Here is a 17245-nt window from a genome sequence, read left to right on the forward strand (position 1 = left end):
GACACAAGCAAGAAAGACAAATACAGTAGAACAAGCATTCTATTAGGGCAAATATAAAGTGCAGCAGGGAAGGAAGGATTTAGGGAAAGCTGCTCCGAGGACCTGCTGGAGGATGGACGGAGGGTGAGGGAGGTGGAGGGGGGTTGGGAGAGCATCGCTGACAGAAGGAATGACAGAAGGCCCTGAGAGAGCACGAGCATGTCTTGAAAAGAGCTCCCAGTGACTCAGGTGTGGAATGTGAGGGGCAGAGTTTAAGTTTGGAGATTGGAGCAGGAAGCACGGATCACCCGGTGGCCAAGTGTCTTGAAAACTATTTCTAGGAGTTGGGACTTAATGTGATGCCACTGATGGATTTTTAAATCAATGCAATTTTTAGTATCTGATTCAGTTTACTGCCCTCAGCCTGGTAAATTGGGAGTATCTCCATTTTATAGATGGGACAACTGAGGACCAGAATGAAGGGAGGTGATTTAATTTTCTCAGTTACAGTGTTGTCCGGCCTCTTAACTCTTACTCTCCCTCCCTCCTTCCTACTGATTATTATTCTTGTCAAAAGTAAAACATAAAACTATTAACCGGCCATCCTTATCTTTCACCGAGGAACACACATGCACACATACAGCTTCTAGGAACCAGTTCTCCTGAGTGGAAACCAGTTGCCTCAGGGGCAGTGGGGTTTGTAGGTAGATGGACACCATATGTGCACTGAACCCCAATTCTCTGTTCTTCTTAACTAGCAAGCTAGATTTGAACAAGAATCTTCTATCTGAAAAGGCGACTCCAGGCTGGAGAGAACAGAGCCGACTTGACAAAGTAGAGAGGAGCTCAAAATTGGTCTGCCCACGCTTTGGGCATGCGTGAGCACTCCCAGCAAAACACAGCTGGCACATCTAATTTTAGCCTTGCCCGCCTTGAAAAGGGACCCTTTAAGGAAATACATTTTCTCTGAAACAATTTGTATTATAATATAGCAGCTGATAGACATGGCAGAATATTATTATTGGTGGGAAAAAACTCTGCCAAGTAATTACAATTTTTGTTTTTGTTATTTGTTTTTTTTTTTTTTTTGAGATGATATCAGTAAAATGATTAAAGCATCCGTGAGTCAAAATAATCATCACGAGAGAAACAATGGGAGACACAGTGATTTCATTTATAAAGAAGCTGAGAAACCTAAGGGGTCACTTCCTCTGATTTTTACAAATGGGATGTAACGATAAGAATTATTGTTTCTGATATATTCAATTGATCAGTCAGATCTGGTGATGCATGCCTTGTTAACAATAGTCCTAGAGTAGACCCTAAAATTTCTTCAATACTTAGTATCCTCCGGATCCTCCAGGAAGTAAAAGGTTAGTTTCTCAATCAGGTCTTGGATTCATCTGGCTTTCGTGCGTTAACAGGTTTTGAAAGCATCCGGGACATACTTTTTTTTCCATCTTAACCCTCAAGGTTAGTTCTTCTGCTTTAATTTAATTTTTTTTTTCTTTTCTCCTTCCTCCCTTCCTCCTCTCTTCCCTCCCGTGGTCTTGTGTGTTTAGTTTAGTGGTGTGGCTTACCTTGGAACTTGGCAAGAAAAGGAAAGAAGGCAGCTCTCCTGTGGGGTGGACGGTGGGGAGGGATAAGAAATCATCCACCGCCCGCATTTGAGTTCTTCAGGTTCAGTTCCAGCGGCAGCAGCTTTGCTGCAAAAATCGCTTTGCTATTCGAGATAGCCAGCAGAGGGAATCGGAACTTTGCTTGCAGCAGGGGTTGAAGCAAGCCTTTTTTTTTTTTTTTTTTCTTGGAGGAAATACTGCAGCCTTCTGGACTGCGTACGCTGCTCCCTGGAGAGGCTCTCTCGGTTCCACCCACCGGCTGGAAGGAGGGGAAGTGAATGAAAGGACAGGACAAGCCCCGAACACCATGTCACTCTGGGAGGGAGACAGCAGCAACTAAGCTGTGCAAGGTTTTTTTTTTTTCCTTTTTTTTTCTTTTTTTTCTTTTTTCCCTTTCTTCCTTTTTAAATTTTTTTTTCTGTTCCTTCCTTTTTTCTCTTTCTTTCTTTCTTTTCTTTTTTCTTTTCTTTTTCTTTAAGGTGGGGAAAGAGACAAACAGGAGACAGGAAGCTGATCTGCAAGGATTCGGAGTTGTGCTAAAAGGACTTTGATTTTTTTTTTTTCCCACCTCTACAAACGCTGGCAATTGACATCACTACAGACAGCCTGGTTAGAGAACAAACTGCCTCATCCCGAGTGGACCCCAGCAGCTGGGGGAAGCCCGGCAAGATCTGGGGAGACTGTGTGGGGTTATTTTTCCTACAGATCCCGCTCCACCCTCCCCCACCCCCCTTTTTTTTGTTGGTGTGTGTGTTTTTTGTTTTGTTTTGTTTTGTTTTGGAAATTCTTGCCGTGTTGGAACTAGCGAGTGGTGGAGTCTCTGAAGCCTCATCAGTCATCGGGACTGTCAGGAATAGTGGTTTAAGAGGAAGCTCGGCCTGGGGCACTATACCCTGTCATCCAGTTCCCTGCCTCGGAGATAAAGATTCCAGCTACATGGGCAAACGCCTGGATCAGCCACAAATGTACCCCCAGTACACTTACTACTATCCTCATTATCTCCAAACCAAGGTATGGCTCGACCCACGGTCTGGCAGTCAGTGTGGTATCGTTCTGCACTTGGGATGGGAAACAGACAGGCTTGTGAATTATTATTTAGCCCCCAACCCCGTCACCTCTTCCTGTTTCTTTGAAATTAGTAACATACCAATGGAGTTAATGAGGCAGGGGAAGATAGAAGAAGAAAGCAGCGAACCCGGAATGGTAGCTTTCTCTTTAAGGAGAGATAATAGTTTCACTCGAGTTCCTTTGTTGTTATTTGGCAGCATAAATGTTCCAGATATTTGTAAAGTCCTCTGCAGATCGGCAGGGTTTTTAGAAAGGAGATCACAACAGTGGTTTTCAGGCACAAGAATGTAATTTCAGGGGCTTTTCTGGTGAGCAGTTCTTTGTTTGTGGCTCTACAAGGGTTTTTCCCACTGGATAGGACATGCCAGGATGGGGGCGACTCAAACTTTTAATCGCTGAGTACAGGGTGAATGGAAGGTGTGAGAAGGTATGGGACATCTACCAAAGTCTCTTGGAGTTTGTTTGGGTGTATTTTTATTTTTAATTTGTTTTACATATTTTTAAGATGATCAGGATGCTAGAGACTGAATTAGGAGCTTTATAATAGATGTTCTTTTCTTTTAGAAGCTGTTTTTCTGTGTTAGCTGCCATCAGGAGGACTGCATCTTGAAAAGGGATGGAATGTAACTGATAATAATTGGACTTGAATTGGTTAAATACTTTAGGCTCTATGTGTGTGTGCTCAAATGATCATTAGGGGCCCAGAGGCAAGCCCATGTAACTAAACAGTGGGCAGTGCCAGCCCTGAACTTTATCCTGCAGTTAAGACATGAAAGACTCTCAGGTGTGAAATCACTGCTCCAATTTGTCAATTAAATTGAACTTGATTTGAGGGAAAAATGTTGGTAGAGTTACCACCTTGAGTGCACAGATGATATTATTTTGTATCATGGCTTCTTAATAAATAAATATGCTGACAGTGAACAAGGCGTGCCCCAGTGATCTGTGCTGTCACCACGACTCGCTGATGTGATTAGGGCTTGGTAATTCATGCTGTAGTTATCTCTCAGTTATTCTGTCTCATCAAACAATGCCTATTTGTAAACCAGACCAGGCAGCAGATTTTCAGTATTATATTAAAGATTGTTGCTTTTTTTTTTTTTTTTTTTTCATTTTCCAGTTGCTTTATGGTCCACCCTGCCCCTCCAAGGTCGACTCACATTGCTTTTGGCCTTTGTGAGCATTTAGTTTGTGCTGCTGCTGCTTAAATAGACCAGCCCTCCTGCTCAGTGCCTTGACTTTTAACTCTTTGGGGCATTGGGTTGAGAATGCTGCCTGCCATTTCTCAAGGAAATGGCAAAGCAAGGACAGGTTAAAAAGGGGAAATTTTATACTCGTTTCTCATCCCCCAAAGAAACAAAAACAATAAACTCAAGGGTTGCCTGAAAAATATCAGACATTCCATCCCTTTTACTCATTTGGCTAAATTTTTCCAAATGTTTCAAACATCATGCTTTGTTTTTGGTCCTTGTTTTCTACTATCATGTGTGTTTCAGAAAAGAAACTTTAGATAGAAATGAATTAAGTTATTCTTTTTTTCTGTGTGAGATTTCTTTTAACCTGTTACTAACAGGAAATAATAAATGTTGTGCACATTATATCAAAGACACAGGGTGTGCTGGATAAGCTGCACTGGTAGAAAGTACGTGTGTAGGGGGCAGGGTAAGAGAGAGAGTGGAGTGGTGATGGATAAGGGGAGAGCCTGAAAAACATAGAGGGAGGTTTTCTAAAATCTGTTTTGGGGTCCTATGTAGTTTAGTGTCTTGTAGACAGGCGGCATCTGGATCTTGGCATCTGGATCTTGTTACTTTCAAGCTGGCCAAAGCTATCAACTTCTGGAACATTTTTGAAGAAGTTAGATCCATTAGGCTTTCTAAGTTGATATTTGGGTAAAGTTAAGGGTAGCAGGGAATATAAGATTAGCTACTTTGGCTATCGTGGTGGTTCATATTGATTATTATGTTGTAAAATTTTGACAGTGCTGTGAAATTGTCAAATCTTGTTACGGTGGCTCTGAAATGACAGACATTAATAACATTCCTGGAAGCTGAAGATGTGAAAATGTGTCCTGTTGTGAAACTTGGGTACAGAGAGAATAAGTGGAAGGGTCAATGTGCAATCATATTTTAAAACATGCGGTCTTTCCGACAGGCTTAATACTATATAATGAAGCATTATCATTCATGCCCCAGTAGAACAGGAAAACAACTAGCTTTTTTTTCTTATCACTTTTTGCCCCTTCTGCACTTATGTCTCAAAATATAATTTATAATAATTTTTAAAGAAAGTATGTGCTGCTTATATTTATTTGGTAAGCCTGGGTAGAATTTATAAAATCTACTGTTGTAGCCATTGCTTACATTTACAATCCAATCCAATTTTTAAATCATAGATGCTTAAAATGATGCTTATATTTAAAGAATTCTTATAAGTCATATTCTGGTGATTTAAAGCTTTAATTGTGTTCCAAATTCAGGTGTGTTTTTTTGTTTTGTGTGTGTGTGTGTGTGTTTTCCTCTGTCTCCAGGAACTGTTTGCTGACAGTTCTGGGGGGGAATCTTCATGAGATTTTAAAGAATTGAAATGTTTATTATTGTATTCTTTCAGAAAATGCAAAAACACTGAACTCATTCTACTTAAATATGTGTAATGTTGAATATAGCTGCTATTTTCTTATAATAAAACAAAACGAAAGTAGGATTTTTAAAATAAATGAAAATGTTTTCCATTCCTCAAATGTATATTATAAAGTTTTAGAGAAACGTGTGACACTTTTCTGCCTTGTCTTTTTCTATTTCCCATTACATTAGAACCAATCTCTTAACTTTGCTTCTTAAAAAGGAGACATGACATTGAATAATTTTGAATAATTTTCCAAATGTTTAAGATATTTTATAGTAGAAAATGTACATATAAGTTAAATAAGATAAAAAAGAGTGGTTGACTTGTAGCTATTCTTCGTAGCAGTGTTACAGCGTGCTCACTCTTTCACAACTCATATTTTTAAAAGTTGTCATTTCTCAATTTTGTTGTGACCAATTTTTTTTCTAGCAATAAAAGCAATTTCAAGAAGGAACCTATGCTTTTGGTTAAGGAATAATGAAGAAATCTTAGTGACATGTTATAATAGTTAAATAAGAGACATGACCAAATTATAAAAGAAGTTTATCAAAGCAAATTCGCTGTTTGGAAGGCCACCCAGAATAATCAGAAAGTTGTAGAGAAAGGGGGCCCCAAAAATAGTTCATTAGCTTAATAACAAAAGACAAAATGCAGTTTGTTATAGCCTTTTCAAAAAACCTACTTGTTGCTATTGGATTATGAGATCCAAGGTGGATTTCATTCTGAATTTGAGGTACTTTGGCAGCGGGTGGGGTCGGGGGGGGGGTCTTCAAAAAAATAATTAGTTGAACAAGGAAAGCTAAAAAGAGCAAAACGTGGTCACAGCCTGGTGAATTGATATTTTGCAGTTGAGAAATAGATATTCCTCTAACATGTGATACTTGGAAAACTTAGTCATCTTCATAAGACTTAAAACATCACCCAAGCACACACAACAAGTTTCTCCTTTCTTTTTCATCATACCTTTACCAGTTCACTGTGTTTCTACCAATCCCATACACAGTTTCCAATCACACTGCTGCATTCCCTTGTTTGGCCATTTGGTTCCCCAAAGGTCTTGAAGAAAGGAGTTCAGATTAGAAGACCTTATCAGGGTTTCTCTGGCTGGTGGTACTCAGCTTGTGTTCAGAGCCTGGTGTGAAGAAAGGGTCAGGTGTAAGGAGTAATTCATCAGCTGTACACTGACTTCAGGCTGAAGTTTCAACCATCTGCAGCCCGGACTGCCTCCCAGCTCTGAAAGTCTAGTTGGAGAACAGTGGATTGTGCCATAGAAAGAACAAACACTTGAAAACAGGAGGAGTGAGAGTAGGCAAAGAAAGAGGCTTCTATAGGGCAAAGGATATTCTTAAAGATGTGAATGTACAGATCTTTCAAAAGCAAAACAAAACAACCTCTTAACACACTCCTTATACATGAAAATGTAGAAAATCTTGCAGAGGGAGGGAATGAGTTTAGAATTTCCTTGGTACTTCCTGCCTCAGATTTGCATTGATAGCCGGAGTTGGTAACTTGCCAGTTGTTTTAAAACAGCCTTGACGACTCCCAAGTTCTGTTTTCCTTTGAAAGCCTGAAACATACAAAACTGGTTTTCTAAAAATCTTCCAGTGATAGAATTTTTAGGTACAACTCCAAATATTTTCTTTCGCTGCAGGGGGGTAATATGATAGCATGAAACTATGATAAATCTTGTTTGTCTCATTTTAGAATGTATAGAATTTTAATTGGTTTTAAATAAGAGAAAAACAGAAACAAGAGGCCACTCTCCCTTTTTAGCTTATTTATGTTTTTATTATTATTATTACTATTCTTTACTCCCTCAAATCTTTATTAACAGTGGGATGGATGCAGTTCCGAAGCATATTTTACTATTTTTCTCTTCTATAATGTAGCCATTGTTTTCAAAACACTAAGTTTGTCGCCTACTTTAAAGGCGTAGAAATGTAAAAAGTTCATGTATTTTTCTCCAGAATAAATACTAACTTAAGGGAGATGCCATGTATATTTCCTTTAACAGTATCTTCCTAAAGCATTTTCCTCTTACTTTCCCTCAATTTTGGAAAAAAATATTTTTAATGCAAAATTATTTCCATAAAGTAATAAAATTTATTTGAGGTCGGGGGTAGGGGTGATTTGCAGGGAGGGACACAAAAAAGAAGGGAGGATGCAAGTTCATTCCAGGTCTTTCTGTCTTCAGGAATTTTGGAAAACTTCACTTTCACACTAATATGATTGTACACAATTCTTTTTGACATTATCAGTCTTTTTGGCAGGGAGAGGTTTCGGTCACAATTATGTCCACGCCTATTTCTGTTTTTTCCTTTAAAAGAAAACTGTTTTAGTGTCAAACTATTTTATTCAGAGTAAATGGTTGATGTTTATTCAAAATTGGCTTCGAGTACTACATTAAAATTGTTTTGTAACAGTCTCATAAGCCACAGCTGTATGTGATTAAATAGTGTAATATCAAAAGCATGTGAGAATAGACGTTTTTATGCTATAGTTATCGCACAGCAAGAGTGCAGATGGAGCTAAAGAGAGACCAAGAGCAAAAATGTATTCATGTGGTGTAATACGTGTGTTGAGGATATGCGTTGCTATTTTTTTGCAGTACTGGGAAAATGTTGAACTATTTTGGATGTGCTTTAAAAATATGCTTTCTGAAACGGAAACAGACATATGTACCATTTTTAAAAATCTGGAGTGGATAATGTCATTTAATTAGCAGACACATAGGTACTGAATGGGTCTGAAACCAATGATAGAAAGATCAAAATTACTCCCATAGAGAACACAGTAAAAAAAAAAAAAAAAAGTTAATTTCTCATTTCTGTTTTGAAATTATAAATACTTTCTCTTTCTTTGGTTTTTGCTTCTTTAGTCTTTGTAACTATGGTAAGAAAACCTTTAGACTACTTATCCCTAAAGAAAAAGTTGATTGGTAATAAGGATAAGCAACTTAGAGCCAGCAAAAGAAGTGGCAGTGTACTTATTTTTAAAGATATCTGGAAATATGATATTCAGTTTTATATGAATATTACTCTTTTTGCCAGTGTTATAGATTACAAAGTTACAGGTGGACAAACAACTTTTGCTTCTATTTCTTTAGCAAGGACGTTATAGTAAAGATTTTTTGTTTTTTATGGGATGCTTTCGCTACAGTGTTTTTGAAATGATATTTGTTCACAAAAACTATAATCTGTAGTTTTCTAGAGATTATAAATGTATATGATTAGTAATACTAATAGATCTTATAGATTTATTATAATAATAAGTAAAATAAGTTCTGATAAATCTGTAGGACTTAGTAAGCATTGTTGTCAGGGCCTTGAAACCTGTAGTGTTAGCTATTGGTTTTCAGACTTCAGATTTTAGACACTAAAAAGTAATTTTAAGAAAGAAAAAAAAGAGGTGTGGACGGAGGTGAGTTCAATCTTGTTTGGCTTTCTTTTCAATACACATTCTTTCAAGTTGGTATTGGCAGAGAACTTGTTCACATTTTAAAATTTTTGTTTTTTTTCTATGTAGGTTTATTGATCAGGAAATATACACCGTGTGGAATCAGATGTATAAATAAAGTTTTGTTAATTCAAAACTTCAATCTCTAATAGATATCGAATTTCAGGAGTATGAATAATAAAAGAGAAGGCATGGGTTCTGTTTTTTCTTTGGGTAAATTCTCTGATTTATATTGGTTTCTAGGTGAGGTGCATTCACTAAGATTCCTTCAAGGTTTAACATTTGTGACTCTTGCTTTGAGAAAGCTGAGCCTGCTTTAGATTCTTAGTGGTACTGGGAGGCGACCTCAGTTTTGTGCCATTCGTGAGTTTTTGTTTGGTTCCCCAATGCTTTCTACAGAGCAGATCAAATGCTGCTTTTCCGACTCTCTGGTGATTTGACAAATGGGACCGTCTGCATCCATCGCCACATCTAAATCCAGTGCACCAAGAGAAACACATTCATCACTTGGGAGAGGGTGGAGAGCAGTTCCCAGGGGTGGGACAAAATGACAGACATCATTTAATCATTATCAGTCCCGGCTTTGTGCTGGTGGTTAGAGTTTTCTCCTTTGAGTGAGTAGAATTAGGGCTTATCCAAAGACTTAACAGTGACAGCGCGATGCTTTACTCTTTCTTCCTCATGTAACTTCCTCTGGAATGTTGAATGATGGTCGAAGAGCTGAATGGTTATGCATGTGTTCGTCCAAACCAGGTGAGGAAATGAAGGGAACTGAGATTGCCACAAGATACTGACAACCCTCCGCTCATGAATGAATATAGGAGCCAGTGTAAATACGGAAATAACAATTGAGAGATGAAATATTTTGATTGGAGTCTGCAAAACCTACAAATCTCTGAATCTCAGAATAGTAGCCTTGAAAACATGGGAATAAAATAGTATAATTACTATAGTATATGGTATTGTAGAAGGAAAATAATTTCTCAAAGACGTATAAACAAGCACATTATCTTCTCCTCTTTTTCTTGCTGGATACCCTTCTTGCTTCCTATGAAGGCCCTGTTAGCTGAGTTAATGAAAATAAATGACATACGATATCCTATTTTAGATAATTTAAGCTTTGAAAATCACAAGTTGTTTTTATATAATTTAATGCATAAGTTGCTATTATGTTTGCTGCAATTACATGTGTATATTTGGAGTGTGAGACAGAGAACCTATCCTTTGAGAAAATTTGTTTCAATTCATGCTAATCTCTGAGTTAATTTATTCATCTGTGCAATGGTTGTGATGACCCCCAACCTCACCGATATGTTACAATGACCTCTTCTATGGGAGTTTTAAAGTCTGAGCTGTTCGGAAAAGAGCAGTCCATAAATAACCAGCAATGTTATCATTTCTGAAGCCCCACTGCATATTTTTATTTACTTTATTACAGTCCCAGCTTTGAGGGAGGCAGTCTGTTAATTTAAAACAGATAAGCATTTAGGAGCTCCCAAATTTGAAAAAGCCATTTCTATTTGCAGAAGCATAGCCCTTTACCACATAACCATTAAAAATCATGTTATAGAAGAATATTTGATGATGATGGAGAAATGTTTACAATATATCAAATAGTTAAAACAAATATATATGTTCCCAATGTTATGAAAGCATAAAGAATACAAATATATATACATAAAAAGGATTAAAGGAAATACATCAAATTCTCAAGGAAGAGAAAGTAAATGGAACCCTGAATTTTGTTTTCTGGATGATAAATGAATACAAAAACTAGACTAGATTACATACTCAGTCAAGGTAACCCTGATAGTGCCTCCTCTCGTTGTGTACAAAGTGAGGTGTAATAGGAGAAAAATAAATCTAATAATATCCTATATATTGGCAGTAATAATTTTAGGAGCTTATTTTAAAATTTGTTTTATAATTAAGTTTCCTTTTATTATGTTGTGCAGTTAAGAAATTCATATATACCTGTATTGCATTCAGTATACTAGATGCAGATGATCTTTTGGTTATTTCACTCTTAGCTGATAATTTTCAACCTGAATATAGATCATACATTGAATTTAGTAAGAATTTTTGAGAAGTCTTCCTATTTTTTTATCTTGTATACTGATGTCTATTTAACTTAGTCATTTAGGCAGATTGATGACAATTTAGTGAAAAGGAAAATTGAAAACAGAATGCTAACTATCTGGTTTTCTGAAACTGATTAAGATATCTTAAAAAGCTTTTTTTGTGTATATGAGCTATATTTGAAGCTATTATTGATGTCTGTAAACTCTCATTTTGCTCCTTTTAAAACTTATCAATCACATGCATTGGACAATGGCTCCCTGAAAATAACTTAAAATTAACGTAATAAGAATTCAAGCGAACATATTTTCCAACTGCCAAATAATTTTGAGTAGATGAAGTATTTGAAGAAGTGTATATGAATCTTGGAATGATTTTGGTGACATCACTTGCTGATAATTCATTTTATCACCATATATTTTTAAAATTTCAGAGATTGCTTTCTGAAATACCAAACAAACAAACAAAATGTGGCACACCTATGATGTTTAATCTCTTCTGAGAGATGAGAAAACCACATTTTATTTTCTTTGACTTGGTGCTAGTGTCTTGGAGGGTTGTGACAACCCCTAGATTATCCCTCGTCTCTGCTTTTGGCCCCTAGGTCTCTTGTACATTGCCCTGCACACCAATTCAGACTGTTCCTTTAGAAATAAGAATATTCTAAAAATAATAAAATTCTGATTTTCTTTTCCTAATTTATTCCAAAAAATTAACCACTGTCTTCAAACTTTGTTATTCACCTATTTAGGGCAATTTGGCCACAGCAATGGAAATTTTTGCTTTATTTTTTCTTTCTTTTGTGTGTGTATGTGTGTGTGTGTGTGTGTGTGTGTGTGTGTGTGTGTGTGTGTGTGTGTGTGGCTGGCTGGTACAGGGACTGAACCCTGGACCTTGGTGTTATCACCACCATACTCTAACCAACTGAGCTAACCAACCAGCCCTGGAAATTTAAAATTTTCACTTTCTGACTTGTTCTTGTTGTTGTATTTAACTTTGTTGATAAATTGAGGGGAAAAAAAAAAAAAAAAAAAAAAAAACAAGGAAAAAGCCAGATCGATAAACATGGAAGAGTTTTACTCTAAGTTTTGTGACTTCCTTTAACAATGGGAGAAGTGCAGGGTCATTTTAAAACCTCCGTATTTTCTAGACACTTTTGGAGCCCCTTGTCGCACATCCAGACAAACTTATTAAAGTACACTAACATTCTGTGTCAAATTTACTTTGCAATAAAATATTGAAAGAGCTTTTATAATTTTGCTCCTGAAACTCTTGAGTGCAAGTAAATTCATTTAACTTATGTGTGCCTGTGATTTGGGGGCCATCATCTTGTATATGTGGATGATCTTGCAAAATGAAAAAGAAATCTAATCTACAAGTCTTTTTGAGGTACAAAGAGATTATCAGGAGACTAAGTGGAATGAATAAAGTTGACAATGTTTTGTAGCCATGCAAATACATATTTATTAATTTTGGTTTTGCAGTTTTCTTTTTAGAGTTTAGATGCAACATATATTTTCTCTAGAGTTTAGAAGCAAAACATGTGCTGGTGTTTCTGGGAGTCCTGAAAATGGTCAGAGTGCCTAAAAAGTTGGCCACATTTCTCTCTATTGTGGCCTTTGGCGTTCGAGCTATCTCTGTATTTTAGTAATCCTAAATTTCCAGGGAGGGACACATGGTAGAGCAGCACAGCATATCAATAAATGTCATTAACATTCTTTGGCTAAAATATCTCAAAAGCAGATACACTGGATTGGCCCTTGGCAGAGAGAGCAACTGGGAGTTCCAGCTCTGGGTGCCAGGTTCACAGAAGTTTTTATTGCGCAATTGGTGGAATTGTTGACTAGAGACAGAGCGTGGATGTAACAGGTGTTTTCCTGGGCCCTCAGTTTAGGGGTGTAGGCAGAAGGCAAATTGATGGGCACAATACTTATTCTATGGCATAATCTTCCCAAATTCTTCTGTCTCAGAATAGGGGCGTGGATTTTTTTATATGTATTAAAACTGCCATCTCCTTCTGTTCTCGTTTCCATGGTTATTCACTTAGGATAACTTCTCTTTGGTGTCCAGAGGCCTCTCTCAGCCTGAGAGAATCTTTGTGCCTCTTGAAGAATACGTGTCTCTACAGATATGCACGCTCAGCCAGACCCACCAGTACTCTCACAAGTCGTTGGACACCCCGAAGTCACTGCTCCCCCAGCCTTCAGCCAAGTGTGATGGCTTTCTTCATTTTTATTCTTAACTTGATATTGTAAGAAAATCAGGATCCCAATCCGAGACATGGCCATTTCCTCCCATCATAATCAGGAAGGAATTTTTTCTCTCCTTCCAGCTCCATACATACCCTTTTATACTTGTAAACTCGCTCCCTCCCCCAATTCTCTTGTACTCACCCTATGTTTTGATTCTTTACCTAATGACTCAATTTTCCATCCCAGCCCTCTAGCCAGATCTCACTGAATTTCATCAGCAGATTCAATGAATCAACTTTTATTGTTTCTCTTACACATAACACACACACACATACATGCACATACACACATATTCCTGGAAGCCTTATTTTAATGGTTCTGATTTTCTCTGAGGCTAAAGGACCGCAGAGAAATATGGAGGAGCAAAGTGGTCTTAGGGAGACACATACCTGTTCTTTCCAGTTCTACTAAGTTTTTTACTGCTAGTTGGTAGCACAAAGGAGTGAGTCTCCCCAAAATAGGGGTGACTAATATTTTTTGCTTTTTTTAAAAAGAACAGTATCTTCCCACAATCTGAGACATATTGACAGTGTATTATGCAAGTTAAATATCTATGCTCTTTTTCCTGTTATTCTTGATAGCATCTTTTAGAAATCTTATTGATTGATCAATTCTAAAGTTTTCTCAAATAATTTCATAATAGTTATTTATATTGTGGAGAGTCTAATGATCCTCAAAACTTTTAGTGATGAGGCTATCAATAGTAGGGTCTGAAAAAATAAAAAAGATGACAGTTCTACAACTTTAATTTAACCAATGATTTATGAGAAACACCAAAGTAAAACAAAGAGAAGAAACAGAAAATAGAAAGGCTAAAGGTATCAGATCTCAATCAACTTTTGACAATTTCTGGAATTCGACAACTTGTTTTCCTTTCCAAAGGTAAAAAATAAGAGCTGTTTGGCAAGGAAAAGATAGTTTACAAATAGAAGAACCATATTTGGGAAAAACTTTACTGTGAATACAAAATTTGATGTGGAGGAGTCATATAGTTGAGACTTTTGGTATGTTGTGAAAAAAAGGACTGCTTATGTGCACAGTTAGTGCCTTGTTTTGGTTTTTCACACATGGCAGCATTCAGTAAAGTCCAGCATTTGCTTTTGTTGTTTTGACTTACCACTAGTTCTCAGGGAGAATCTGGAGAAAAGCCTTAATAATGCTTTTAATTGGAAAGAAGAGTGTTTTTCAGAAGGAGTCTTTGGTATCGAGTTTTAACACATATTTTGGAATTTCTGTATATAACATATTCACATACAATCTGTATATGCTTAAAAGTATAATCATGAGTGATGCTGATGTTGTTCTGTGCAGAAAGGTTCTGAGGAGGAAAAAATCACATCTCTGCTTATGAAACTATCAACGCTGTACTGGCATGAGAATCACACAATGCAAAACGCTAATCGAACAGTGATGTTAGAGGGTCCCTAATGTGCCTGGGGACCCAAGGAGCAGGTCATTCAAGGATGTGTGTGCCATTGTGCTTATGTGCTCTGGACTCTCAGCCCAAGCTATGTTAGAGGGAGGACCCTGGTGAAAGAGTGTCTAGATTTCAACGTGGTCTAAGGAGGGTTACCTATTACAGTTATTATTCATGGTCCATCTTCTCTGCCAAGTTTGTTATACTCACTTCTCCCTCCTTAATTTTTTAGTATAGCTGTCTGAGGGGACCTTGATTTTACATCGTGACTTCTACATCTCCCTGTCTTTCCCAGATTATCCTTCCTGTGACTAATTCTTTTATTTTTGTATCATAGCTTTTGCTGCCCTTATCTTTTCCTGCTTACCCTTTTTGCTCCTGTTCATAAGTTTTCTGTGATGGATTTCCCTTCTTTGCCCCCTGCCTGCCCTCTGGTCCTAAACTTGTGCTTCTTTCTTTCTGTTCTTTCAGCCTTCAGTCCCTTCCTGTCTTTTTTATTTTTAATTCTTGTTTTTGTTTTTTCTGTGTCTTTCCAAGGAAGAGTGAGATCGGGTTTTAACTTTCTTCTTTTTTTTTTTGGCTTGGTTATAAATCTATTTCTGGGTTTTTGAGCATATCTGTACTCTTCAATATCATATTTGTGTCAGAGGTAGTCTGTGAATAATCTGAGGACTAGGGACACAGAGTTTTTATCTTTGAATCCATTTTCAGTACCTAGTTTAGAGCTGGATGCAGACTAATAATAATAAAACATAATAAAATGTTTTCAGAATGAATTAATCTATCTTGTTCTGTGTATCCAGTACATTACTCTATTGCTGAAGGCAATGCTTTTTAAAATGAGAATTGCTTAATGTCATCTTCGCCTCTGTGATGCTTAATGTCAAAATGCATTCAGTATACCAGTGATAAGTCTTAGTATCCCTCTTACATGTCCAGATTGATGCAAGCTTTTCCTACCTTACCTTTCCCCTGTGAAATATGTACTTAGCTAGGTACCCGAGAGTTGTTGGGTAGAATTGGGTTACATTCCTAGCTAATAGTACACATTGTAACAGCAGAAAGTGAGCTAAATCAGAAACTGTCATAGAAAAAAGAAAGGAGAGAAAGGAAGGAAAGAAACCACCATAGTTCTGCATTCCAAGATGCTGGCAAGAGAGTCAACACACGTGCCAACTCAGGGAGCAGCAGGAGTGGATTTTAAAGACAGATTGAGCAGCCAGGGATTTGGAACTTGGGGAGGAGAATAAGCAAGTAGGTCAGGACTAAATGGTAGTGGTGGTGGTTTGGGGAGGATTGGAAAGGCAATTCCCGAGCAATTGCCAAGAATATCAGTCTTCACATGTGGCTTCCTTTCATGGGTTGGCAGAAAGTTGAACATATCAGGAGATGAACTTAAAGAGCCAAGAGATGGGCTCAGTGTTGGGAACATCTTTTGGTCGATATTGCTTATTCAACATCCAAGGTCTTGAGTGAAATAGTCATATATTAACCACCCATGCCATAAACCTATCCACAACAATACCTAGATGGGTTTCTTAACTTAGAAATGGGAAAAGACTTCAAGGATTAGGTGAAAAAGGACAAAATTCCCATTTTGAAAGGAGAACCCTACTGAGTTTTCCTATACAATTAATTAAGCAGGTATAAAGGCATGTCTAAAGTAAAACAAAATGATATGGTGTGTTTCTGATATGAAAGTCAAAGCCTTCCTCACTAAGGAATACATGAAAACAATAACCCAGTGTAACTAAGAGAACAAACTGTGATTTGGGTTTGGACTGCTCTTGATTTTTCCAGTTGTGCTGAAGCTCTTATGTTTGTTCTGCATTTTTTTCTCTTTTATATTCTTTTATTGTATTGAAGTCCTTATTACCATTTGTAGAAAATACAGTTTCTACATCCAAAATTCCTCAAAATTTGGTAAATTTTTCTATTGCAAAGTAATATGTTTTTGCATATCTAGGGAAACAATTCAAGACGTAGTGAAAATATTGATAATCTTCCTCAACATACCACATGGGTCCTCAATAACTCTTTGAAATAACCAGTCTTAGTAGCTAGGTGTGTGTCTTTCTACAGAATTCTCTGTGCTCATAAAAACATGCAATCTATGATATATGAGATCTATGATATATGAGATAATACTGAACACTTTATTTAACTACTTTTTTAAATGACAAACATATTTAGTACATTCTTACTAGGTTATTAGATCTTTTTGTTTCCTATTGGCAGAGTAATTGCTCTTAGTGTGTTTGTACCACACTTTATCAAGTACATTTGTCAAGTAATGTTATACGGTAAATCACTGGGCTAGAATAAGTGACTTTGGTAAATCTAATGAACCTAGGCTAAATCTGATTTTATTTCTTTTTTTCCTTGTACTTGTCCTGTTTCTCACTTTTAATCCCAATTTTAATTGAGATCAAAACATAACAATAAAGCATAATACAAAAATTTACTTACTGAAGATACTCTGTTGTGATGTTATAGAAACATTTAGTACCTAAAATCTGTCTAGAAGACAGTACATTATTAAATGTCAACAGTTTGCTCTTCCTATAAGAAAAGTTAGACCAAGAACCCATATTTCTAATAACACTTAATTCTCTGTGTATATTCACATTTCACAGAACTTAATCACACCTTTCAAAGTTTGATGACCAAGTCCCACATGCTTCTTTGGTAACTCAAGGAGTTTTTCCTAACCAAAGCTCTCCAAAGATGACTTTTCTTCTTTTACTTTGATG

General features: G+C 36.9%; 1 protein-coding gene across 5 annotated transcripts in view; it reads left to right on the top strand.

Annotated features, from left to right (window-relative positions):
* Positions 1-2454: 2454 nt before the first annotated feature.
* The window catches only part of RBMS3 (RNA binding motif single stranded interacting protein 3), a 672503-nt gene continuing 657712 nt past the window's right edge, over positions 2455-17245 (top strand). For all 5 annotated transcript variants that reach the window (XM_063114184.1, XM_063114181.1, XM_063114183.1 and 2 more), the window contains exon 1: positions 2455-2609. In XM_063114184.1, the coding sequence (XP_062970254.1) occupies positions 2535-2609 (75 nt within the window). In that variant the 5' untranslated portion in view covers positions 2455-2534. The remainder of the gene's footprint in view (positions 2610-17245) is intronic.

This window comes from Cynocephalus volans, chromosome 11 (genome assembly GCF_027409185.1).
Source record: "Cynocephalus volans isolate mCynVol1 chromosome 11, mCynVol1.pri, whole genome shotgun sequence".
NCBI classification, from domain to species: domain Eukaryota; kingdom Metazoa; phylum Chordata; class Mammalia; order Dermoptera; family Cynocephalidae; genus Cynocephalus; species Cynocephalus volans.